At 43.6% G+C, this 25233-nt stretch overlaps 1 protein-coding gene and 1 pseudogene across 2 annotated transcripts; one reads left to right on the plus strand and one right to left on the minus strand.

The window, feature by feature from the left end:
• Positions 1 to 10976: 10976 nt before the first annotated feature.
• On the plus strand, positions 10977 to 14159 carry LOC147986454 (F-box protein At5g07610-like; annotated as a pseudogene). Its single transcript, XR_015615208.1, has 3 exons — positions 10977 to 11178; positions 11280 to 11483; positions 11954 to 14159. The product of XR_015615208.1 is annotated as an F-box protein At5g07610-like (transcript).
• A 7144-nt stretch (positions 14160 to 21303) lies between these two features.
• Positions 21304 to 22425, minus strand: LOC125533905 (uncharacterized). Its single transcript, XM_048697233.2, has one exon. It carries the CDS (start codon positions 22375 to 22377, stop codon positions 21577 to 21579), a length of 801 nt encoding a protein of 266 aa, XP_048553190.1. The 5' UTR covers positions 22378 to 22425; the 3' UTR covers positions 21304 to 21576.
• Positions 22426 to 25233: the final 2808 nt, after the last annotated feature.

Here is a 25233-nt window from a genome sequence, read left to right on the forward strand (position 1 = left end):
TGTTACCTACAAGTCAAGCTTGTGCTTCTTCTAAGAATTTGCTCTTCTGTAGGCGCTGAACTATTTTTGTCTGTTGATCTCTGAATTTGCTTAAGTTATGTCATTTAACTTGTGTGCTCCTGCTAGCTTGATTTTCTGTTAGGAAAAACATGGTTACTATTCTTGTCGCTGAATTATTCAATTTTCTGGTGCTTGTGTCCTATTGTCCTGGATACGAATTAGTTTTGATGTCGCAAAGTTGTTCCGAAATCTGGTTTTCATGTTCAAGACACTAAGGATCTTTTGTCCTAAATCCTAAGATTACTACTCTCTCCATTCCTAAATACTCCAATAAGGGACTACATACGGAGCAAAATGCACTCTAAAATATGTCTATATACATCATATGTAGTTTGTATTAAATGTTTAAAAAAATACTTATATTTAGAAACGAAGGGGGTACATTATTAGTGAGGGTTGTTGGTAAATCTTTTAGTGTACTGAGAGTCTCTATCAGATTGTTGCAATGTCTATTTGATTCTAGCCCTCAGGTTTTCGGTGATGCATTCCCAGTGAGCAAAGTTCTTTTTATCTACTACTTGTCCTGTTGCTAATGAATTGAGAATGCTGTGGTTTAACTTTTGCTACTCCCTCCAATCCAAATTAATTGTCGCAGCTCTTGTACAACTTTGTACTAAAGTTGTACTTCCTTAGTGATCTAAACGATCTTATATTAGTTTACAGAAGGAGTACTAATTTGGATTGGAAGGAGTACTTAATTTGTTAATCCAGCTGAATACTTGCATCAATGATGAAAGAAAACGTGTAGATGTGCAGTAGTGTTGCACACCTTTCATAATGAAAACTTTTCTTGCTGGGTGAGAAAACAAGAAATGCTTATTTCTTCCCTATGTTCCTCTTTGCTGGGAGTCACCTAAATGATGCCATTCAATCTGCTTGTGCTTATACTGCCGCTAGCTTGATTGTTTGTTCGGAGCAATGCCTGGCATACTTACAGATTAATCATATCGGTGGGTGCAGCTTATAGTTTACTGAAAGTCCCATTAAGAATGTTGCAATGTGAGTATATTTGATCTTAGTCTTAAGAGGCAATGCACTGCATCGAACAAGTTCCTCTTATCTAAGCTAATGAATTCTGGTGAATCCAGTCTGAATTTCTATCACAGCACCATATAATTACACCATGTTTTATTCAGTTTCTGACCTGAGTAAATCTATTGAACTATGTCCCACAATTTCCCCATGTTTCCTGTCATTTTCTAGACATTTGTGATGTTTCTTCGGAAACTACATTCCCGTTACAGTATTACCCAATCCTCGTAGATTTTTTCTGTTCCTACATGTTTTCCATATCACACGAACTCACAAGCACACTGAAAAAGAAGAATTTATTTCCTACAACTTAGTAGTGAATTGGTTCATATACATAGTCCGTCAGTTATCGAAACCATTTCCTTTACTCCTGTTTTCCAGCAGCTTGAACTGAAATAGGGACATTGCAGTGTACATTCATCGATCGTGTCACCATAATCACAGCAAAGCAATGTGATCTGAGAAACTTTACCACGCTGATGGCGTATTGGCTCCTAGCAAGGATGGAGCGAATTTAGTCACCTCCGTGAAACCTCTGCGGTTAATTTGTTGCTCTATTCGTTCAGATGTGTTATTTTTTTTGCGAAACAGATGTGTTCTCTGAAGGCTATTTTGAAACAAGTTCTCTGAAGGTTGTTCATTAGACATGAGGGGGGCGAGAAAGATACTATATTCAAGAGAGCCAATACATGAATTTCGTTTCAGAAGTAGCATTGATACGAAAGCATTGGCAACTAATATTTGACAGTACAAAATTCTACATCTCTATGAGTACATCAGGTGGATTTTTATTTTGGGTGGCATGAATATTGGAGCTGGAAGCCTTCCTCTTAAAAATAAATCTACTTTCGTTATATTCTTCTTCTTCATACTTCAACCATTGAAACATTGAACAGAGAGTGGAATTTGAATTCTAAATTGTAACCTTACTGCATCTAATAGGTAGATCAACCTATTTTTATATGTAGTTGGACTAGTTCACCGTATGTGTCTGATCTGAAAAAACTACTGGGAGTTTGTTGTATATTACGATAATACCAGTAACGTACCTTAAGTTGTGCCAAAATCGGTTGATGAAGGTGTTGGAAATATGGCAGGTATTACAATTAATATAATTCCGAATTTATGTGAGACTGATGACAAGGACAGATCTAACAGATTTATACATGCAATCACGTAGATGAAATCTAGCAGAGTAAATGAAATCGACATGGACTGAAGTCCCATAACATGATCACATAAATATAACCGATCACAAAGGATATCTTACAGCGGGGTTGATGAGATCGCAATGAAGACGGGGATGTCGATGGAGAGTTGATGATGAACTGATCGCAGTGCAGACGGACGTAGTCGAAGAAGATTGAGCAGCCGGCGGATGCACTGCCCAGAAACTTTATCGCCCGGCTACCCGTGCAGGTCGCCGATGCCGGGGAAAGTCCGGAGACTACTGCTCTCCTCGCCCTACTGCACGGCAGGGAGAGGATCGGCGAAGGTCGACGGCGGCGGCATAGATGAGAACGGGTTAGGGTTGTGTTTTGTTCGAGTGTCTCTGGCGAGAAGGACGTCTCCCTCTTATAGACTTGGATGGATAAACCCCAGGCAGCACGATCTACCTATATACTAGGATCCGCCCCTGGGATATCTCCATCACGAACGAACCTATAACCGCACGCAAACGTGCGAGTCTATCCTCGGTTCGTGCGTGAGACAGACGCGAGTGGATAAGAGTAAAAACTGCGCAATAAAAATAACAAAAAATGCATTTTATTAGTCCACGGTCGCGCTCGCCTCGCCAAAGTCACAAGTCACAAGTCACGCGTAATTAAACACGAATAAATGCGAAATGCGAGCGAGCGAGCACGCGCATGTGTGCGCGTGTGGTGTACACTTGCATCTTTAGTCATCCCAATCAATGGAACCATGAGAGGCCCCCTTATAAGCAGGTAAAACTCTTGCTCCCTTAGCGATGTGGGACTAAACTCCCACATGGCTGTCCACCCCCTTGACTTGTCTCCAAATCTGAAATTAATTTGGGCCCAATCTCTGTATAAAGCCCATTAATTCCAACAATCCCCACCAAGAAGTCAAGATCTGCAATTTGTTCTCATCTGGATTTTATATACCAGTTTTAAAAGTATAGACCTGTCTCGGGTTGAACTATACCTAGCACTCCATGATCCACTCCTCTTACAACTAGGCAATGGACACTGCCTTGAATTGCCAGTCTTCTGTAGAAGAGATTCACTTGAAGGCATCACTGATACTAGGCCGCCTTGATCCACGCCTAAGGTTTGGAGCGTTACGGTCGTGCTCCCTAGTCCTTTAGTGAGCTCATTAGAGATCACCCAAATCTCATGTACTGCGACCTCACAGCTAAGCTCACATAGGTGTGTTCTTTCAAGAATACCCTACAGGACGGTGTCTTTCCGAAGTGTTTCGGCATTAGAACATATTAAGACAGAAGTCAGCCTCCCATGCAGTACTTAGAGTACTCATCTCAGCGGGAAATGGAAGATGCATATGTACTCTCTCCAGTTGCTCCAACAACTTGTTTTTCCCTTTTCCTAATTCACGGGATCTCCGATCACATAGGCCGGGTTTCTTTAGTTGTGCAACTCAGGTGGGTCTCAAGCCCATTTCCCTTGATGCTCCATCTATCACTGAACGTGATAGCCCCTTTGTAAAGGGATCCGCCAGGTTTTTGGTAGTGTTAATATAATCAACGGCGATCACTCCTTTACGTCTCAAATTCCTGACGGATTTGATGCGCCGTTTCACATGTCTTGATGACTTTAGATTGTCCTTCGAACTTTTAACCTTAGTGATCACGGTTTGGTTATCACAGTTCAGAAGGATTGCCGGAATTGGTTTTTCAACCATTGGCAAATCACTCAAGAGTTCACGCAGCCACTCTGCCTCAACAGTGGCTGAGTCAAGTGCTACAAGTTCAGCCTCCATAGTAGACCTCGTCAAGATAGTTTGCTTGCGAGACCTCCAAGAGATTGCAACACCGCCAAAAGTAAATATATATCCACTAGTGGCTTTGATCTCATCTGCATCTGAGATCCAGTTAGCATCACTATACCTTTCTGGTACATCAGGGTACCATGTATAGTGCAGCCCATACGTTGTGGTTCCTCTCAAATACCTCATTACTCGTTCCAGTGCAATCCAGTGATCATTTCCCGGATTTGAATTAAACCGGCTCAATTTGCTAACCGTAAATGAAATGTCAGGTCTAGTTGCAGCAGCAAGGTACATGAGAGAACCAACTATTTGGGAGTATTTTAGTTGCTCGACCCCTTGTCCTCTGTTCTTACGAAGCTTTAGACTTGGGTCATAGGGAGTTGGAGATGTTCTAGAGTCCTCAAAACCAAACCGACTCGGGATTTTCTCCACATAATGAGACTGACTTAACGTAATCCCATTCTCATTCATTTGCAGCTTTATGTTTAAAATAACATCCGCCTCTCCCAAATCTTTCATATCAATGTTTTGAGACAGAAAGGATTTAACATCATTTATAACATCCATATCGGTCCCAAAAATTAATATGTCATCAACGTATAAGCATAAGATTACACCCTTACCCCCACCATATTTATAGTACACACATTTGTCTCCTTCATTCACCACAAAGCCTACCGAAGTGAGAGTTTTGTCAAATTTTTCATGCCACTGCTTCGGCGCCTGCTTGAGGCCATAGACTGATTTCTTCAATCTACACACCATGTTCTCTTGCCCAGTTGCTACAAAACCATCAGGTTGCTGCATATAAATTTCCTCATCGAGCTCTCCATTTAGGAAAGCCGTCTTCACATCCATTTGATGGATTAGGAATTTATAAGATGCTGCTAGAGCAATCAGCACCCGAATTGTAGTCATCCTAGCAACAGGCGAGTATGTATCAAAGAAATCCTCACCTTCCTTTTGGGTAAAACCCTTGGCCACGAGTCTAGCCTTATACTTTTCAATGGTACCATCAGGTCTTAACTTCCTTTTAAATATCCATTTGCAACCAATAGGTTTACAACCCATCGGTCGTGGACAGATTTCCCATGTTCCGTTAGTGAGAATGGAATCCATTTCACTTTGTACTGCCTCCTTCCAATCATCAGCATCTAGGGATGCATATGCTTCAGAGAGAGTTCTGGGAACATCATCCACAAGGTACACAGCGAAGTCATCTCCAAAGGACCTTTTAGTCCGTTGTCTCTTGCTCCTTCTGGGAGCTACTTCGCTATCATCCTCCTCAGTTGGATTATACGGAGTTACAAAAGGAGTACTTTCCAGTTCAGGCTCGGGTTCAAATTCTCTTTGTATAGTTGGTTGACTAGTGGATGCTCTATTTTCCTTCATTGGAAAGATGTTCTCAAAGAAGGTAGCGTCTCGAGATTCTATCACAGTGTTAGTGTGCACATCAGAAAACTCGGACTTGACTACCAAGAATCTATAAGCGTTGCTATTATGTGCGTAACCTAGAAAGATACAATCAACAGTCTTAGGTCCCAATTTTCGTTTCTTGCATACAGGTACATTAACCTTGGCTAAACAGCCCCAAGCACGTAAGAAACGCAGAGTTGGTTTGTGTCCTTTCCATCCTTCATGTGGAGTTGTATCTCCTTTTGATGAAGGAACTCTGTTGAGAATATAACATGCAGCCAACGCAGCCTCTCCCCACCATGACTTAGCTAAACCGGCACTGTCCAACATGGCATTTACCAAGTCCGTAAGTGTTCGATTTTTGTGTTCAGCCACTCCATTTGATTGGGGCGAGTAGGGAGGGGTTACCTCATGGATAATTCCATGCTCCGCACAAAATTCAGCAAACTCATGTGAGACATACTCTCCCCCTCTGTCAGACCTTAAGCGTTTGATCTTCTTCTCTAATTGGTTTTCTACCGCAGCTTTGTAGATCTTAAAGCAGTTCAACGCCTCATCTTTCGTTTTTACTAGATAAATATGACACCACTTAGTCGCATCATCTATCAATGTCATCATATATCTTTTCCCTGCCTTAGTCTAAACTCCATTCATCTCACACAAATCTGAATGGATTAAATCTAGAGGTGAAAGGCTTTTCTCCCCCAATAGGTTTAAACAATTTTCGGGGTTGCTTTGCTTGCACACAAGCCTGACACTTAGATCCACGGACTATGGAGACATTCGGAATTAAATTAAGCTTGCATAACTGAACAATGCGATCAAAATTTATATGACATAAACGAGAGTGCCAAACAGCAACATCTCCAACATTTATTCCAGAATATGAAGAACAAGATAAAGTTTACGACATTACAGTCGTCTAGAATAGAAAGGCGGAACAAGCCTCCGCTGTTATAGCCTTTTCCAATAAACAAACCAAATTTCGAAATAACAAACTTATTCGACTCAAACACCAGCTTGTAGCCATCACGGCACAGCAGTGAATCAGAAAGCAGGTTCCTATTTATTCCTGGGACATGCGGGACGTTCTTCAGCGACAAAGTCTTTCCCGAGGTAAGCCTCAGGTCAACTCTACCGGTTCCACGAACGGTTGCCCTTGTTTCGTTCCCCATCACGATGGTGGAACCGCTGCAAGCCTGATAAGAAGAAAACAAGTTGTAGTCAGCACAAACATGCACATTAGCTCCAGTATCTATCCACCAATCAGTGGATTGACATGCAAGAAGGACACTAGGGACATACCCAGATCCTCCACCTGCCTCGCTAACGACAACATTCGCAGATGGCTGGCCTCCTTCCTTCCTGCCTTTGCGCATGCGGCACTTCCTGGCTATGTGCCCAGGCTCACCACACACGAAGCAGTTGAAGTCACCCTTTTCTTTCTTCTTCTTCTTAAAGCCGGTGGTTTGTTTTGCCTTCCCTTTGTTCTTGTAATTCTTTGCACCGGAACTGCCAGCCCCACTTTACACGACATTGGCATTCAGAACCGGCTGGGGAGGAACTTTTTCCGCATCTTTCGCTCTGGCCTTTTCCTCAACATCAAGAGTGGCGATGAGACTTTCCACGGTCATCACCTCCCTCTTGTGTTTGAGAGTGGTGGCAAAGCTCCTCCAAGATGTAGGTAACTTGGCAATAATGCCCCCCACCACAAACTTGTCAGGCAGAACGACTCCAAAACCAGCGAGTTCCCCCACCAGGAGCTGGATCTCATGGGCTTGTGTCACAACCGAATTATTATCGGCCATCTTAAAATCGTGATACAGCTCATTAACATACAGTTCACGCCCAGCATCCGACTCTCCATATTTCCTGTCGAGCGCTTCCCAAACAAGGGCGGGACTAGCAAAGTTCATATATATGTCACAAAGCTGATCGGTCATGAGGGAGAGAAGACAACCCATGGCCGTGTCTGAAGACACCTCAAAATCACGCTGTTGTTCCTGCGTGAGTGGCCTCTCAACGGTGGGTGAAATCACCCACCACAAGTTCATGCTCATAAGCCAGAACTTCACACGGGTCTGCCATCTTTTGAAGTTCTCACCCCCAAACCTCTCAGGTTTCATCACAACGCTTGGTCCAGCTATTGCACAGTAATAAAGTTTCTGGACTGTTGGAAATATGGCAGGTATTACAATTAATATAATTCCGAATTTATGTGAGACTGATGACAAGGACAGATCTAACAGATTTATACATGCAATCACGTAGATGAAATCTAGCAGAGTAAATGAAATCGACATGGACTAAAGTCCCATAACAAGATCACATAAATATAACCGATCACAAAGGATATCTTACAGCGGGGTTGATGATGAGATCACGGTGAAGACGGGGATGTCGATGGAGAGTTGATGATGAACTGATCGCAGTGCAGACAGACGTAGTCGAAGAAGATTGAGCAGCCGTGCGGATGCACTGCCCAGAAACTTTGTCGCCCGACTACCCGTGCAGGTCGCCGATGCCGGGGAAAGTCCGGAGACTACTGCTCTCCTCGCCCTGCTGCACGGCAGGGAGAGGATCGGCGAAGGTCGACGGCGGCAGCGTAGATGAGAACGGGTTAGGGTTGTGTTTTGTTCGAGTGTCTCTGGCGAGAAGGACGTCTCCCTCTTATAGACTCGGATGGATAAACCCCACGCAGCACGATCTGCCTATATCCTAGGATCCGCCCCCTGGGATATCTCCATCACAAATGAACCTGTAACCGCACGCAAACGTGCGAGTCTATCCTCGGTTCGTGCGTGAGACAGATGCGGGTGGATAAGAGTAAAAACTGCGCGATAAAAATAACAAAAAATGCATTTTATTAGGCCACGGTCGTGCTCGCCTCGCCTCGCTAAAGTCACAAGTCACAAGTCACGCGTAATTAAACGCGAATAAATGCGAAATGCGAGCGAGCGCGCGCGCGCGTGTGCGCGCGTGTGGTGTACACTTGCATCTTTAGTCATCCCAATCAATGGAACCATGAGAGGCCCCCTTATAAGCAGGTAAAACTCTTGCTCCCTTAGCGATGTGGGACTAAACTCCCACATGGTTGTCCACCCCCTTGACTTCTCTCCAAATCTGAAATTAATTTGGGCCCAATCTCTGTATAAAGCCCATTAATTCCAACAATCCCCACCAAGAAGTCAAGGTCTGCAATTTGTTCTCATCTGGCTTTTATATACCAGTTTTAAAAGTATAGACCCGTCTCGGGTTAAACTATACCTAGCACTCCATGATCCACTCCTCTTACAACTAGGCAATAGACACTGCCTTGAATTGCCAGTCTTCTGTAGAAGAGATTCACCTGAAGGCATCACTGATACGAGGCCGCCTTGATCCACGCCTAAGGTTTGGAGCGTTACGGTCGTGCTCCCTAGTCCTTTAGTGAGCTCATTAGAGATCACTCAAATCTCATGTACTGCGACCTCACAGCTAAGCTCACATAGGTGTGTTCTTTCAAGAATACCCTGCAGGATGGTATCTTTCTGAAGTGTTTCGGCATTAGAACATATTAAGACAGAAGTTAGCCTCCCATGCAGTACTTAGAGTACTCATCTCAGCGGGAAATGGAAGATACATATGTACTCTCTCCTGTTGCTCCAACAACTTGTTTTTCCCTTTTCCTAATTCACGGGATCTCCGATCACATAGGCCGGGTTTCTGTAGTTGCGCAACTCAGGTGGGTCTCAAGCCCATTTCCCTTGATGCTCCATCTATCACTGAACGTGATAGCCCCTTTGTAAAGGGATCCGCCAGGTTTTTGGTAGTGTTAATATAATCAACGGCGATCACTCCTTTACGTCTCAAATTCCTGACGGATTTGATGCGCCGTTTCACATGTCTTGATGACTTCAGATTGTCCTTCGAACTTTTAACCTTAGTGATCACGGTTTGGTTATCACAGTTCAGAAGGATTACCGGAATTGGTTTTTCAACCATTGGCAAATCACTCAAGAGTTCACACAGCCACTCTGCCTCAACAGTGGCTGAGTCAAGTGCTACAAGTTCAGCCTCCATAGTAGACCTCGTCAAGATAGTTTGCTTGCGAGACCTCCAAGAGATTGCAGCACCGCCAAAAGTAAATATATATCCACTAGTGGCTTTGATCTCGTCTGCATCTGAGATCCAGTTAGCATCACTATACCCTTCTGGTACATCAGGGTACCCTGTATAGTGCAGCCCATACGTTGTGGTTCCTCTCAAATACCTCATTACTCGTTCCAGTGCAATCCAGTGATCATTTCCCGGATTTGAATTAAACCGGCTCAATTTGCTAACCGCAAATGAAATGTCAGGTCTAGTTGCAGCAGCAAGGTACATGAGAGAACCAACTATTTGGGAGTATTTTAGTTGCTCGACCCCTTGTCCTCTGTTCTTACGAAGCTTTAGACTTGGGTCATAGGGAGTTGGAGATGTTCTAGAGTCCTCAAAACCAAACCGACTCAGAATTTTCTCCACATAATGAGATTGACTTAATGTAATCCCATTCTCATTCATTTGCAGCTTTATAGTACGTCAGAATAGTATGTCAGCTATGTCTATATACGTATATTTACTCTACCAGTATACGAATACCTAGCGAACATTCACAGGGGGGCGAGACGATGGGGGTGTCTGACCCTTGCTTGCACCCCCTGTCTCCGCCTCTGTTCCAGTGTACTCCAACATGTACACACGGCTCCCTCCACGGCCGGAGAACGGACACGATGCCAACCATTTGGCACGGCGACGGTAAGACGACGCTGTACCGGCCGGCGGACAGTGCACGTCGATGGAACATGTGCTTTACCATCGTCTACTCATTTGTGAGCAAGGTCATTGCCTTGTTCGACCAACTTCGGGGTAGTCCGGAAGCTTGTGAGGTCATGTCTCCCCGAGTCTTTCTGGCATGATCTGGGGTGGTCGTCCACCCCTCTTCATCGTCTTCTTCTATAGGATGGTGATCTGTTACTGAGATTTTTGTCGCCGACATCTTCTGACTCTCATAGACGACTTCCCGGCTGCTGCATCAACAACGTTTCCCTGGCTCCGAGGCTATTTCGGAGTTCCACAGGTGGCATTGAGCTTCGCTCACGGCGCATCGCGAGTGAGTGCGAGAGTAAGACGACCTTAATTTACTCGAGGACATGTATATAATTTTTAATTTCTTTAGGGATGACCTTATAAAGGTTGACTGATTTTTTTTAATAAAGATATTCAGATGACATCTTTAATGTATGTCATTTGGCAAAACTAAAAAAACACGGTGAAGATAAACGAGCGAGCAATCTGGTTTCAAGTTTCGCGTCCTATAGACAAATTCTTGTTTTCTTATAGGGAATGGAAAACAAAGTCTTTTTAGGAATTTTTTATATATTTTTTTGTTTTAAAAAAAGTTAGGGGAAGACAAAGTTTGTTACGCTGTACTGTACAGAAGTGAAGTGGAGGGGCTAACATTTGTTTTTTGAGACACAGTGGAGGGGCCAACATGGTCATGAAAGATAGTATAATGTAGAACGCCGCCCAGTATTTCCCTGCTAATGAATGCTTTTGCGGCCCAACATTACGCACTATCCATTGCTACAGTAACATTTCCCCAATCGGTGGGTTACCGAACCCCCCGTCGCCGCTGCGTCCGACGAACAATCGCACCCTACGCCGCCGCCTCAAGCCAAGGTATTTCTCTTCACGCGCACGGGAAGACCGTCTGCTTCCCATCAATTCGTCCTTCTACCCCAGATTGATGAATCCATTTGTGAATCCCTCGTTCCTTTAAGCGGCGCCATGGAGGAGAAGAGCTCTGGGCACAAGAAGGCAAGGGCGACCAACCCTCCGGCGTCGGCGCAGGAGGCAGTGCAGATGGCGGCGGAGGCCAGCCTCCTCACGAACGACCTCATCGTGGAGATCCTCTCCCGCCTCCCGGCCAGGTCCGTCCACCGCTTCAAGTGCGTCTCGCCGTCCTGGCGCGCCATCATCGCGGACCCGGCCAACCGCGAAAACATGTTTTAGAGCCTATACATCCGGGTATTTCTTATCCAACCACTCATTTCTGCATCATGATTCGTGCAAATAATGTGTTTTTTTTGTTTCTCTCATATAGAACATGTATTTTGTACTTCAACTTTGTAGTACAACAAATCTTTCTATGTAGAATGTGGGATAAAACTTACAGATTTTTTGATCCAACATAAATATACAAAATGAGATTTGTTTGATTAAAAAATTTTATTTTTCATATTTATGTCGGACAAAAAAATCTGAAAGTTTTATCCCACATTCTAGTTACAAAGTTATGTTGTACTGCAAAGTTTGAAGTTCAAGACATGTTTTATATGAGAGAAATAAAAAAGAGAAAATTCCATGTAATAAGGTAGTTGTATAGCACAGATCTTAAAGCAACATTAGAGTGCTAGGATAGAGGCCCGGGTACATAAGCTCACAAAATCTGCATTCCGGCCAACCGCAAGAAGCTGCCCCAGACCCTTGCCGGTTTCCTCTACAGCACCTACCACTGGGCAGACCCTCGCTTCCAAAAGTTTCATTTTGCCAACGTCTCCGTCGGCGCAGCCCCAGCGGTCGACCTGGCCTTCTCTTTCCTGCCACCCGACAAGTACTTGTACGTCGACCAGCTGGACGCCTGCAATGGCCTTCTCCTCTGCCTCTGCTACATGGCCCTTTATTCCTCCTTCAACGGACAAGCGCACGCCGCTTGAATCTCATTTCATCGTGTGCAATCCGGCCACCGAGAGGTGGGTCGATCTGCCCCCTCACGCCAAGGTGCCGAAAGGCCATCGCGGCGTAGCTCGTCTGGGTTTTGATCCAGCAGTCTCGTCCCATTTCCATGTTCTTCAGTTTGAGGAGACCGGTCAGGAGGATTGCGTCACAGGAGTGAACATCTACTCTTCGCAAACTGGAGCCTGGAAGCGTAGACAAAGCCGCTTGGTTGAGAAAATTACCCTGTACGCTGGCCTTGCAAGTGTCTTCTTTCACGGTATGCTGCACTTGCTTGGTATGCTGAAACCCATGAAGCTGGACGACGATGCTGTGCTGGTGGCAGTGGACATGGAGGGGCAGGTGTGGAAGGCTATCCGCGTGCCGTCAGGTGGTTTGAGTTTTGGCACTATGCCACCACACCCCTAGGTATTGTTGACAAGAACAAGATAGCATCACTCCGGTGCATGGAGGATTATGGTAGTAAAGAATGGGTCTTGAAGCATAGTGTCAGCAATGATGAGTTGCGGAGCAAAACTAGGGCGGAATACAAGGTGACTGCTATTCATCCAGACCGTGACACTATTTTCCTGGATTCATGTGATGTTGATACATTGGCATCTTATGATATGCAACATCGGGAATTCCGTCGTATCCTTAATCTTAAGAAAGACAGAGCACCACTATTTGTACCCTATGTTCCACTCTTCTCAGACTCATTAGCAGGTGCGGATGGGCAGTAGTGTTGCTTACAACTCAAGCTTGTGCTTCTTCGAGGAATTGGCTCTTGTTCTTCAGGCTGAACAGTTTGTCTGTTGATTTCTGAATCGACGTAAATTATGTGATCCAATTTGCTGGTGCTCATGCTCCTGGCCTCCTGCTAGCTTGATTTTGTGTTCGGAACAATCCCTGGTAACCTTAGAGATTAAGCATATTGCAATTTTCAATTTTCAACGAACAATCCCTGGTTACTTTTTCTACTCGAAGTAGTTTCACGCGGTCAATATTTAAGGAATATGAATCTGGTTTCTTGGCCATAATATTGATTAAGGATTATGTGCCCTAAGTCATAATATGTTGGTGAGTGTAGTCTGAACTTTTTAGTGTATTGAAAGTCTCAATCAGACTGCCATAATGCCTATTTGATGTTAGTTCTCAAGATTTCGGCGTCTCATTGCCATTGAGCAAGTATACATTTTATCTACTTTTGCTGTAGCTAATGAATTCAGGCTGCTACAGTTGAAGTTCTGCAAGCTAAGCTGTAAACCAGCTTTCCTAAAAGTTTTCTTGAAGCTGGGTGAGAAAAACAATAAAAATGGCTAGGCAGAATTATTTGGGTGTTGATTTCTGTATCAACTTAAATAGTGCCATTCAACCTGCTAGTGCTTACACTCCCTCTAGTTTGATCCTGTTTTTCCGGAGCAATGCCTACAGATTAAGCATATTGTAATTGCGAAGATAGCACGCTTAGTATTGTTGTTTGTCTAGCTATTGCCCTGGCACGAATTTGTTCCATGTGGCTAAATTATGCTGCTGCAATCTGGCTTTCTTGGTCATAACATTTAAGGAAAGTGATTGTTGTAAATGCTGGTATTAGTGAGTGCAGTGTAGTACTGTAAACGTGTTTGGTGCACTACTTAAAGTCTCATTCGGACTGTTGCAACGCCTATTTGATCTTGGTCCTCAGCGGTAAAGAACTGAAGTGGAACTAGTTCCTTTTATCTATTTTTGCCGAATTCTGATGAATCTATGTGAGCTTTGGTTCCACAACCTAACCTGCTGCAGAGGATCAGGTGGTCTTGGTACTACATTAAACTTACCCCCTCTGTTAGCTTGCAAAAACGTCTTATATTTACTACATTAATGCTCGCTAATTAGCATAACTGCAGCAAAGCACCGAACCGAGAAGCTTTACCTCGCTGATGCATGTTGGGCGTCTCGGCTTGTCTGTTGGTTCCATTTGGTCCGGCGGCCAAAGGAAACAATGGCATCAGGCTTGTACTCCCTTCGTCCCATAATATAAGAGTGTTTTTTAGAGTATCTCTAGCCGCGTCCCCAACAGGCCCTCCAGGCTATTTTTTCGGCGCCGGCGCGAAAAAAAAGCCCAGTCGCGCCCCTAGGACGCCGAAAATCGCCGACTCGGCCCTTTTTTCCGCCCGGCAGGCCGAACCCGGCGCACTGGGGAGCAGTTGGGGGCTCTGGCGCAAAGGAAAAGCGTGGCTGGCCCACGCCGTCAGGGGAAAAGTCAAGGTTTTCTTCCCCGACTCGCCTCCCACCCCCCGCGCTCTCGGCCACCACTAGCTATATCCCGGCGCCGCCCGCCGCCCTTCATCGCTAGATAGCCATTCCCCGCCGGAAAAATAGCAGCGCTTCGCCGCGGCAGCCCCTCCAACAGCAGCTGGGCGTTTCCGGCCGCCATTCCCGGCCGCGGAGGAGCAGTTTAACGGCGGGTACACGCCTACCGGGCGCAAGGTGTTCGGCGATTTGCCTGCCTCGGTGATGGACTCGGATGACGAGGAAGCACTCGCCGTGCTGCTGGAGGAGGAAGCCGAGGCTGACGTCTAGGAAGAAGAGCATCTCATGGTGCTCGCCGCCCTCGCCTAGCTGCTGGCGAGCAATGAAAAGCCGTGGCGAGGTGGCTCGGTGCCTGGGCGGGTGAAAGCAAAGAACCGGCATCGTCTCGAAGGCTACTGCATGCTCTACTCCGACTACTTCGCCGATACTCCACTTCACGGCAAGAAAATATTTCGGCGCCGTTATCGGTTGAGCCGAAAGCTCTTCCTCAGGATTGTGAATTCCATCCGGGAGTTCGACAACTACTTCAAGTGCAAGATGGATTGCACCGGGGCTTCCTGGATTCACCTCCATCCAGAAGTGCACGACGGCGATGAGGATGCTTGCATATGGAGCCCCCGGTGATTCACTCGACGACTATGGGCGCAAGACCGAGTCCACCAGCATAGAGTGTTTCTACAAGTTCTGTCGGGCAGTGGTGGTAGTGTTTGGACCACAATACTTGAGAACACCCAATGCGGAAGACACTGCTCGGATCCTAGCACAAAATGCAGAAAGAGGATTTCCTGGGATGCTTGGAAGCATCGACTGCATGCATTGGAAATGGAAGAATTGCCCATTTACTTGGCAGGGGATGTACAAAGCCGTCAAAGGCGGTTGCAGTGTGGTGCTTGAGGCGGTGGCCACACAGGACCTCTGGATTTGGCACTCCTTCTTTGGTATGCGAGGAACTCACAATGACATCAACGTGCTGCAGTGCTCTCCTGTCTTCGCCAAGCTTGTTGAAGGTCATTCTCCTCTGGTGAACTTCGAGATCAATGGGCGGCACTACAACAAGGAGTACTATCTAGCTGATGGCATCTATCCGAGATGGTCGACATTTGTGAAGACCATCTCAAACCCTGTGCCAGGAGGCAAGAACGCCTGGTTTGCGAAGATTCAGGAGGCGTGCAAGAAGGATGTCGAGCGGGCATTTGGTGTGCTCCAATCTCGATTTGTTGTTGTTCGGTACCCCGCTCAGATGTGGTCCAAAGATCAAATGTGGGAGATTATGACTTGCTGTGTCATCTTGCACAACATGATCATCGAGAGCGAGCAAGAAGACCTAATGTTTGACACTGAACCATACTACAGGCAGGGTCCTCTAGCCGAATTTGATCACCAGCTACCGGCAACTTGGACTGCCTATCTCAGTATGCGTCAGGAGATCCGAGACCCACAGGTGCATCATCAACTGCAGAAAGATCTGATTGAGCACCTATGGAGGCTCAAGGGGGACGCCATGTGATGAAATACGAGTTTTTATTTGAACTATATAATTTATATTGAACTATTTGTTGTTGTACTATTTTGTTGAAGTATTTGATTTTTCTGTGATGAAATATGTGGTAAGAAAAAATTGCGTTGATAATTGAACGCCGAGACACGGCGAACCACGCCGAATATTGGCCTATTCTCGCCCATATGGACCCTTTATTCGCCGAAATGGGGCTGCAAAGTGGGCCAATTTCGGCGCCTGGGGGCGACGACTGGACGCAAAACCGCCCTCAATGCCGATTGTATCGCCGGCTCGCCCTCAGAGGGCGATTTTTATGCGTCATAAGGGGCCAACGGCTGGAGATGCTCTTACACTACACTAGTGTCAAAAACGCTTTTTATATTATGGGATGGAAAGAATATTTGCTTAACCATACCAACATGTTAACATCCAAGGGTCATTTTTCTGGCTTCTTAACCTCCATATCAATACGGTACGTTGACAAGTTTCTTAAATTTTGTTGCAACGAGCTCTTTGAGGAGATAGACAAAACCCCTCTTCACCCGCTACCTTTTTATTTTGAATTGTTTGGATCGCTTACCACTTATGTCACGTGGCGCTTCACCCGCTACTTCATGTACTCCATATGTATTATCAAGCCAAGTGGACTAGCCAAACGCTTCCGGCCGTTTTTTCGGCTATCTACATTTTCACAACACAGAGCACCATGGCTGCATATTCCTAAGTGAGATCGCGCAACTCTCGAACCGTGGTGGGTTGCCCAGCCTGGAACAATTTCAGCTTAGGCCCATTTGAATTAGCGTCTTTGCTCGTTTCTGGCCGGTTTAAGATACCGGCCTCATCCCGTCGTTTTCATTCCAGACAGAAATCATGTGTTTGACCAGTAATTTACACATGTAAAATAAATACAAATGTATAAATTTATACCCATTCTAAGCGGGTCCTTAAGGTGTATCGTATACATTAGGCCTGGCGTTGGGGGTGGCTGCCAATGACGCCACGCCAAAGACCTTCTATTCCGCGCCCCGCGCGCGCGCGTGTGTTTGGGGGGGGGGGGGGGGGGGGGTGGGGGGGGGTGGGGGGGGGGGGGGGTTGCGCGATGCATATGACTAGTCGCTCGCATGATCGGTCGTGTGAGCACAGGTTGTTCTATGTGTGCAACTGTCTGTACTAGATTTCCTCTTCAAAAATCAAGTGGATGTACTAATACGTGTGTGTGCTTTTCTCCATTGTATTGTTTTTTTGCATTCCGTTTTATTAGCGTTCAACATCTATTTGAAAAATATTTAGTCGCCACCTTCAAAAATTATGTTCTGTACCATTCAAAAAATGTATGTTACATTCAAAAATGTCTGCATAAATGAAGAAAAATGTTTCATACCATTCATAACAACGTAGGTGATATTTTAAAGAAACATTCTCGTGTTTCAAAAAAAATGTTCGTTGCATTTAGAAAATAGTATTTATATAATGTAAAAAAATGTTCACGTAGTTTTGGAAAAATGTTTTCAGCCATTAAAAACATGTTCAACATGTATTTTATTTCTTTTAATATGTATTTAAAAAACGTTCAAAACATGTTGTATTTGAAAAAGTACATTCATGTATTGAAAAATGGTCAACATGTATCAAAAAATATTTCACATGTACACTAAAAATTTACAATGCGTATTGTAAAAATAAAAACGAAAAATAAAAACTCAAAGAAAACCCATGAAATGATAAACATGTATAAGAAAAAAAATTCTAAAAATATACAAAAAAAATAAAATTTGTATGAAAAGGGTGTAAACCAAAAACATATATTAAAAATGATAATCATGTACTTAAAAATATTAAACATTTATAAGAAAAATGTTTCTTATGTATACGAAAAATATACAATCTATTTATGGATATAATGGTAAACCTCATTGATCTGGAGTGCAAGATAGGAGTTCATAAACCAGTCAATGGTTTTCATGCGGACACATTAGTGAGTACCATTTATCTTATGTTTTGACTTAGAAATGTCGTTGGCTACAGTCCAATCCACTAAAATAGAAAGATTTTTGTGCGAAAACAGTACACAATCATATTTCTAAAGTCAAACATGTTGGTACTATACTTTGTATGTCTATTTGATATTTAGATTGTATATTAGTACTACCATATCAATGAGTTAAACCAAATATTAGTTGATAATAGGGCCAAATAATAGAAATAATATTGAATATAAAATTATATAGAAAATCTAGCCGAACAATTACGTGTGGCCGCCCAACTAGTTATTTATTAGAATAGAAGAAGATAAACAAGCAATCATGCTTCTCCACATAAGTAGTCCCTCCGTCCGAAAATTCTTGTATTAGATTTGTCTAAATACGGATGTATCAAGTCACATTTTAGTATTAGATACATCTGTATCTAGACAAATATAAGACAAGAATTTTGGGACGGAGGGAGTAGCACCAAAGGTAGTTTTGATGAAGGTAGTTTTGAAGTCGCTATATACATTTTTCTGTTGCGAATAAGCTATACACAGTTAAATAAGTTTTTCTTTTGCACATTCACCGCCACCCCGAAATTTTATAAAACTCCGTGGCCGAGAATTTCTCGATACTAATAATAAAAACCGCAATTCAACAAAAGTGGTATCTTAATTATTATTTTGCAATGCTCTGTTCTTTTGAACAGTGGATTTTAGAATTTAAACTAATTCTTGATGTACAATGGATTAATCAGGATAGTTTTACACAAATAACTGTGCACAACTGTATTATTTTGTTTTGCACATTCATCATCGTCACGATTATTTTTGTAAATCTTCATGGCCTCAAAATCCTCGATGTTAAAACTAGAACCACAAACCAATGAAAGTGATATGTTAACAAAATATTATTACAATATTTTGTTCTTTTAGACAATGAATATGTGTATGAATATTAAAATAATAAATTACTAGAATAGCCTTTGTGTTCCGAAACGGAGTACACATCAAGTATGTAAATTTCCAAAACTTAGTAGGTTGACAATCCCTGCATGAAATCCTTAATAACTGTAAAGTATACTATCTATTTAGTAACTAACTCCAAAACAAAGGGTGTATTTAGAATTTATAATGTCTATAATAAAATGACTATTTATATACATGAAAAATTTAATAATAACTAACATCAGTAAATTATTTTCATATGAACTATGGCAGATGAATTTTTAAGTAGTCAATGTCTAAATATACTATTATGTTGTTTGTTAGTTAAACAATGTATAATAGATGAAGAAAATTGAAATATGAATAGAAGAAATCAATAAATATTTTTGTATATTGCTATATAAGATCCATGAATAGTGAAAATCTTGAATACTTTTGTATGAAGTATTGGTTCCGCATACATAATAGACATGCATGCATGACTTGAATAATAAGAACAAGTGGTTGGGGTCCGTCATTGTGAGCCACTTGAGAGGAAGTTATGCGCACATTTCTCCATCTTGAAAGAAACCACATCTTCATCTCAAAATAAAGAACCAATTTTCTCACATCATGTGGAAATCACATCCATCTCAAAAAGAAAATAAAAAGGCTATAAAAACTTTCTCAAAAAAAGGAAAAAAAGTGTCTCACTTTCATATTCTAAAAATAATCTTAAAAAAATCTAAACTTTCTTACCATGGCCAATGAGCATGCGCCACATGGCATAGCTGCTTGGCCGCCCTTCCGGTGTGACTTAATATGTTTAATGTGTTATGTGTGGGAGTGAGTATGGCATAAGAAAACAAAACTATGTTGTTTCAATAGCCGTAAAAGTTAGAAGCAACAAATCATTTGTTGACAACATAATTGAAAATTACAGTTGGGTTCCCACAAAAAGAATTGGGTTGACTATTAGAAGTTTCTTTCTTTGCAAATAACATTGGCATGAACGGACCTTTAGAAGTTATGACATGTTTGAGAAAAAGAAAATCCCCCTAAAAATAGCAAGAATCTTCACAGATGCTAATACTTTTAAATCAAGAATTGTGTCAGAACACAAAATAATACAGTACATAAAAATGTAAAAACTCTAGGTGGGCAAATGCACGGGTCACTCTGCTAGTTAAGCCATAAAGAGTCTATAGAATGGAAGACATAGACATATGCATACAAAACATATGACAGGTCATTGATACCAAAGTTCATCTTTTCTTAATGCAGATTGTGAAGAAAAAACAGGGAGGAAGTTGTGTCGCATCTGTATTCATCGATATGGCCAAATACATAATATATAACCCTGGTGAGCCTGACTACCCATAAGTCAAACTGTACTAGTGATTATAAGACCCAGGTAGGCACTAGATACGAAATGACAAAAGTATGTTTTTTTTAGTTTTGTTAGATCCCGTGTCCTGTTCAGAAGACGAGATTACGGCGGCTCTGTAAAGATGAAATAATATTCTCTCTAATAAGTATCCGTTTTAATGATATCGTCTAGCATCGTTGAAGAAGGACGCGTGGAGACGTATACAAATGAAAATTTTCTACAAGTTTCCGTAGCTGAAATCTGGATGCCCACAACATTCAGTTTATGCACATTGAAGTGGGTTCGGACTCCTAGGGGTTGCAAACTCCCATGTGTCTGCATGGGTCTTAGAGCATCTCCAACATGTATCCAAAAAGAGCTTCACGCATTAAAAAATATTATTTTTGGGCATCGAACAGCTTCAACAGATGCTGTAAAATATTATGCACGTGAAAAAGTATTGGGCACGTGCTGAAAAACGCTATTGCGCGCAGCATATTTTGGACTCCGGATTGCGCGTGCTTCACAATTTGCATTGCATGCTTTTTTGGGCGTATGCTAAAACAGTGTTGGTCCTGCGCATAAAAAGTGCTACAGTGACGCGCTATAACTTTTATTGGACGCAGAATTTTTGTGCGGCTGTTGGAGATGAGTACTAGTATGTGCACTTTTAGAGTAATCTTTCCATGACAAAATCAACTAGGAGTCAAAACACAACAAGGTTTTTCTGGTTTCGACAAGGAAATGGTGATAATAACGGCTCGTCTTCGGTTTGTTTTAGTGCTTGTAGCCGTCCCTAGATGGTTTATGGATCTGGATATATTTTTTACTTTTGATGTTCTTTATATTATCTTGACAATTGATGAATAGATTAAATTTTTTTTTAAAAAAACTAAGAAGTCAAAACAATAAGGTACTCCAATCTTAACGATATGCAAAATAAGGTAATCTGATAAACAAATACATGTGAATCTGGTAAAACAAATCTTGAGTGCACGTAACTGCCTTTTTTTGACACAGTACAAACGCAAGCGCTTATACATACACGCATACATTCACTCTTATGAACGCACACATGTATAGTACATCATATCTCTATGAGCACTTTCAAGAGACTGGGCCAGCATCGTCTAACCACCCAAGCCCAGGTTGATTCGTCCATAATTGCTGGTACAACACCGTACGCATCACCAGTAAATCCTAGCTATCGGTCTATTTATTTTTCTCACAGCAATCCTAACCATGGATCTAAATTTAACGAGAAGTTGAACCGTCAAGATCGCCGGCCGGGGTGCTGGTCTCAGTCCCTCAGACCGCACTGGTAGCCATCTTGGTCCCTCCTTCCTCCTCGCGGCCACCTTCGCCATCCTCGACGACGAGCCCGTCGCCCTCCTCCGCCCTGTCCCACTCCTTGTAGACGTCGAGGAAGTAGAGCGTGCAGACCATGGCGACGCATGCGGCGAACATGGGGATGGGTCCGAAGAGCCAGAGGAACACCGGGCATGAAAAGTAGAATGCGCGGACGCCGAGCGACCAGAAGTAGCTGCCGCGGTTGAGTGTGGAGGTGACGTAGTCGATGGCGAGGCGGGGGCGGCGGAGGCGGTGCGCCTGGAGCGGCACGTTGACGAGGATGCCTGTGTGGCTGTAGTACCGGATGGACTGCACGTTGAGGAGGAACGCCACCAGGAAGCAGACGAGGATGGCCAGGAACTTGACGGACAGCGCCGCCTCCCCCGCCGCGCCCAACACGATGTTGTCCTTGCTGTTGTTGTGGGCGGGGCTGGCGGTGCCGGAAAAGAGGCCGTGGGCGGCGCCGCTGGCCATGAGGGCGGCGACGAGGGAGCTGAGGGTGATGGCGACGGAGGCGAGCACGGAGGAGGCCATGATGGCGTTGCGCATCGTCTGCACCGCTAGCACGGCGTGCTTCCCCGAGGGGTCCTCCATGATGTGGCGCACCCAGATGCGGCGGTTGATGGCGTTGATGCCGATGACGGTGGTGGCCGGGCGTCGCCGGATACGGAGGAGGAGCCACAGGTGGTACCCCACCATCACCGCCAGGCCCAGAGGCACCAGCACGTAGTCCAGGCGCTGCTCAGACTTGCTGCCCATTGCTTCTGCTCCTCCTGCCGCTCCGGCTGCTACACGGGAGGTGTATGTACTGACTGAGGTAGCTGAGGAGTACTAAGAATTTATTTGTCAATTAAAGCTTACATAGAAATTGGCAACTTCTTGGAATTTGCACCTATTTTCGTACACCCTTCGTTCTTAAAAGAGTGCACTTCCAACTTTGTTAGGAAGTCAAATTTTTTTATATTTGACCGTATTTATACAATAATAAGACAACATTTATGCCATCAAATTAGTAGCATTAGATTCATGATAAAATATATTTTCGTCGTATACCTATTTGGTTTCACAAGCATTGATATATTTTTGCACAAACTCGGTCAAACTTTGAGACAGTTTAACTCTCCAACAAAGTTGGAAGTACACTTTTTTAAGAACGGAGGAAGTATGCGAACGCATGTACTACCAGCAGTAAATGTGATGGGCACTGAACTGTAAACATACTCCGCTATGGCGGAAAAAAGACCATGGGAAAAAAAGAGTGAATTTCAGTTTTCGGCACCCTAACTTTTTTCCAAAAAAGAAGTTTCCAAACTATTCACAATCAATCATGACGGTACAGAGAACGCTATAGGTAATAAAAAAATACAACAAGATTCATAAATCACCTAGCAACAACTACAAGCACTGAAGCATCCACGTCCTCCATCTTTCGAGTTTTGGGTGTCCACGTTCTGTCTGTCGGCGACAGCCAAACTTGTCGTTTTTGGACGGATCCTTGGATCGATGGCCAAGCCATCTGCGATCTCGCCCCATCTCTCCTTCCTCTCGCACCCTGCCGTCGGCGCAAGCGCACAGTGGCGGAGGGGCACCATGACCAGTGGTAGGTGGTGGTTGGTGTTAAACCTAGGCATACATGGGCCAGGTTTCAGGCCAAGCTTGTAAAAGCCCGACCTTCTTTTCTCAAGCCCGAGCCCGGCTGGAAGCCTGGAATGCATTCTTTTCTCAAGCCCGAGGCCGGCCCAAAATCAAGCCAGAAGCCTAAAAGCCTGGCCCGAATGTTGTTTTCTAGTGTTTGCACCTGTAATCCCGGCCCGAGATTCTGGAAAAGAGAAGCCCGAGCCTGACCTGAAGTACCTTCCGGGCAGCGAAATGAGGCCCGAGCCCGGTCTGAATGTCAAGCCCGAAGCCCTTTTTTGGGGGTCGGGTTGTCCATGCCCGAGTTTAGTTGGTGTTGTTGGTAGTTGTCATATGTGATCCGAGTTCTTGATCAAGTTGTGATCAAGTTGTGGGCAAGCCTGACCTTTTCATTTGGTGTCGAGTTAGCGAGTACTACCTCTGTGTGGGTTTTTAATCCCCACTGTATTGTGGGTTAAACTTTGACCGCATATCTGGCTTGCAAAAATATTAATGCATGTCACTAAATGTTATATTGTTGAATTCCTATTTGAATGTAGTTTTCAATGTTATTTTTTTACGTATAACTTATATTTTATTTGTGTTTTTGTGTGTTTGTTAGAACAGTCTGACCTTTCTTCTTCATCAATGAATGCAGCACCCGTTGCTTTTTTCTTTTAGAAAAAAGTAGGATAACTCGTTCCGGTGAAGTTTTTGTGAAGTTTGTTATGCTAGACTCGTTTTTTAGATTAGATTGTTCTTTTGGGGGTCTTTTGAGACTATTTATTACGCTAGACAAAAGTTTTTTAGAGGTATAGCTAAATTTTATTGATCATAATCCACATAAAGTGGTATACAAAAAGGATCATGGGGATTAATCAACCACATGTGTCACCCGTGATCAAGAGTATCATAACTTGGATAATCTATCTGCATCGGTGTTCGATGCTCGACCTTCGAGAACAAAACTACAATTGAAAAACCTTGCACGATGCTTGATCTCGCTAATGATGCAGCCATAGCTACCATTTGTGCCTCTGTCAATATCATACACCACCTGTTTTGAGTCTGAGGCAACTACAAAATTCCGAATCATCAAATCCTCAGCCAGAGATAAAGCTTCTCTACATGTATTGCTTCGAGTGTCGCCACATCAGTAATCCCTTGAACAACCAGAGAAGAACTCTCAAGGTATAGTCCTGATTCATCGCGGCATATTGCTGCAGCAGAACCTCTCATAAAATATTTTGCCACACTTGCATCAACATGAATTTTTGCACAGCCTTGCGGCGGAGCTCTAGGTCTAGATAATGTAGTTCTTGCCTCGGTAGTAGTAGTAGTAGTAGTTGTTGTTGTTGTTGTTGTTGTTGTAGGTGCCCTTGCTTCATTATGTGATATTAACTCCAGACATGCTATGAATCTCTTTATAAATTCATACATAGCCGAAGGGCTCTGATAAACTTCTTCATGCATCACTTGTCTCCTTACCCACCATATGGCCCATAAAATCACTTCTAAGTTAACAAAAGCGTTGTATCTATCATTGAGAAGAGCAACTGTTTGGCGCTCGGTTCAGATGTCTCGTGCAAGTGCTCTGCTAGATCACTGTCGACAAGTGCCTAGACGCACCTTGCGATGGTGCATTCGAGCAGCGAATGTCTCCAGGAGTCTGCAATTCCACACAAAGCACAAAAGCTAGTCATCAAAAAATTTCCTGTGAGCCCTCACATCCTCAGTGGCCAATGAACGCTTCGCTAGTCTCGAAACATGCGAATGGGACTGGCGTCTTTCATAGTAGTTTCCAAGATGTTGCATCTCTATCATTGCTCGAGGAGCCAGAAGATCCATCTAGCCAAGCTTCACGTCTAAAATTTGTAGCAATCATCATCTTATAATCCGACTTCACAGTGAAACACCCACCCTTCTCGAAGTTCCAAGCCCAACTCGTTTACCTCCCTCTATCTATGCATTAGAGCTTTAAAAAAGGGTTCCTTCAAGTAC

This window comes from Triticum urartu, chromosome 2A (genome assembly GCF_056163025.1).
Source record: "Triticum urartu cultivar PI428250 chromosome 2A, HENAU_Tu73, whole genome shotgun sequence".
Lineage (NCBI taxonomy): Eukaryota > Viridiplantae > Streptophyta > Magnoliopsida > Poales > Poaceae > Triticum > Triticum urartu.

Bases quoted from the DNA above. Each gene is read 5' to 3' on its own strand.
- LOC125533905 (XM_048697233.2), bottom strand. From the start codon at position 22,377: ATGGGCAGCAAGTCTGAGCAGCGCCTGGACTACGTGCTGGTGCCTCTG.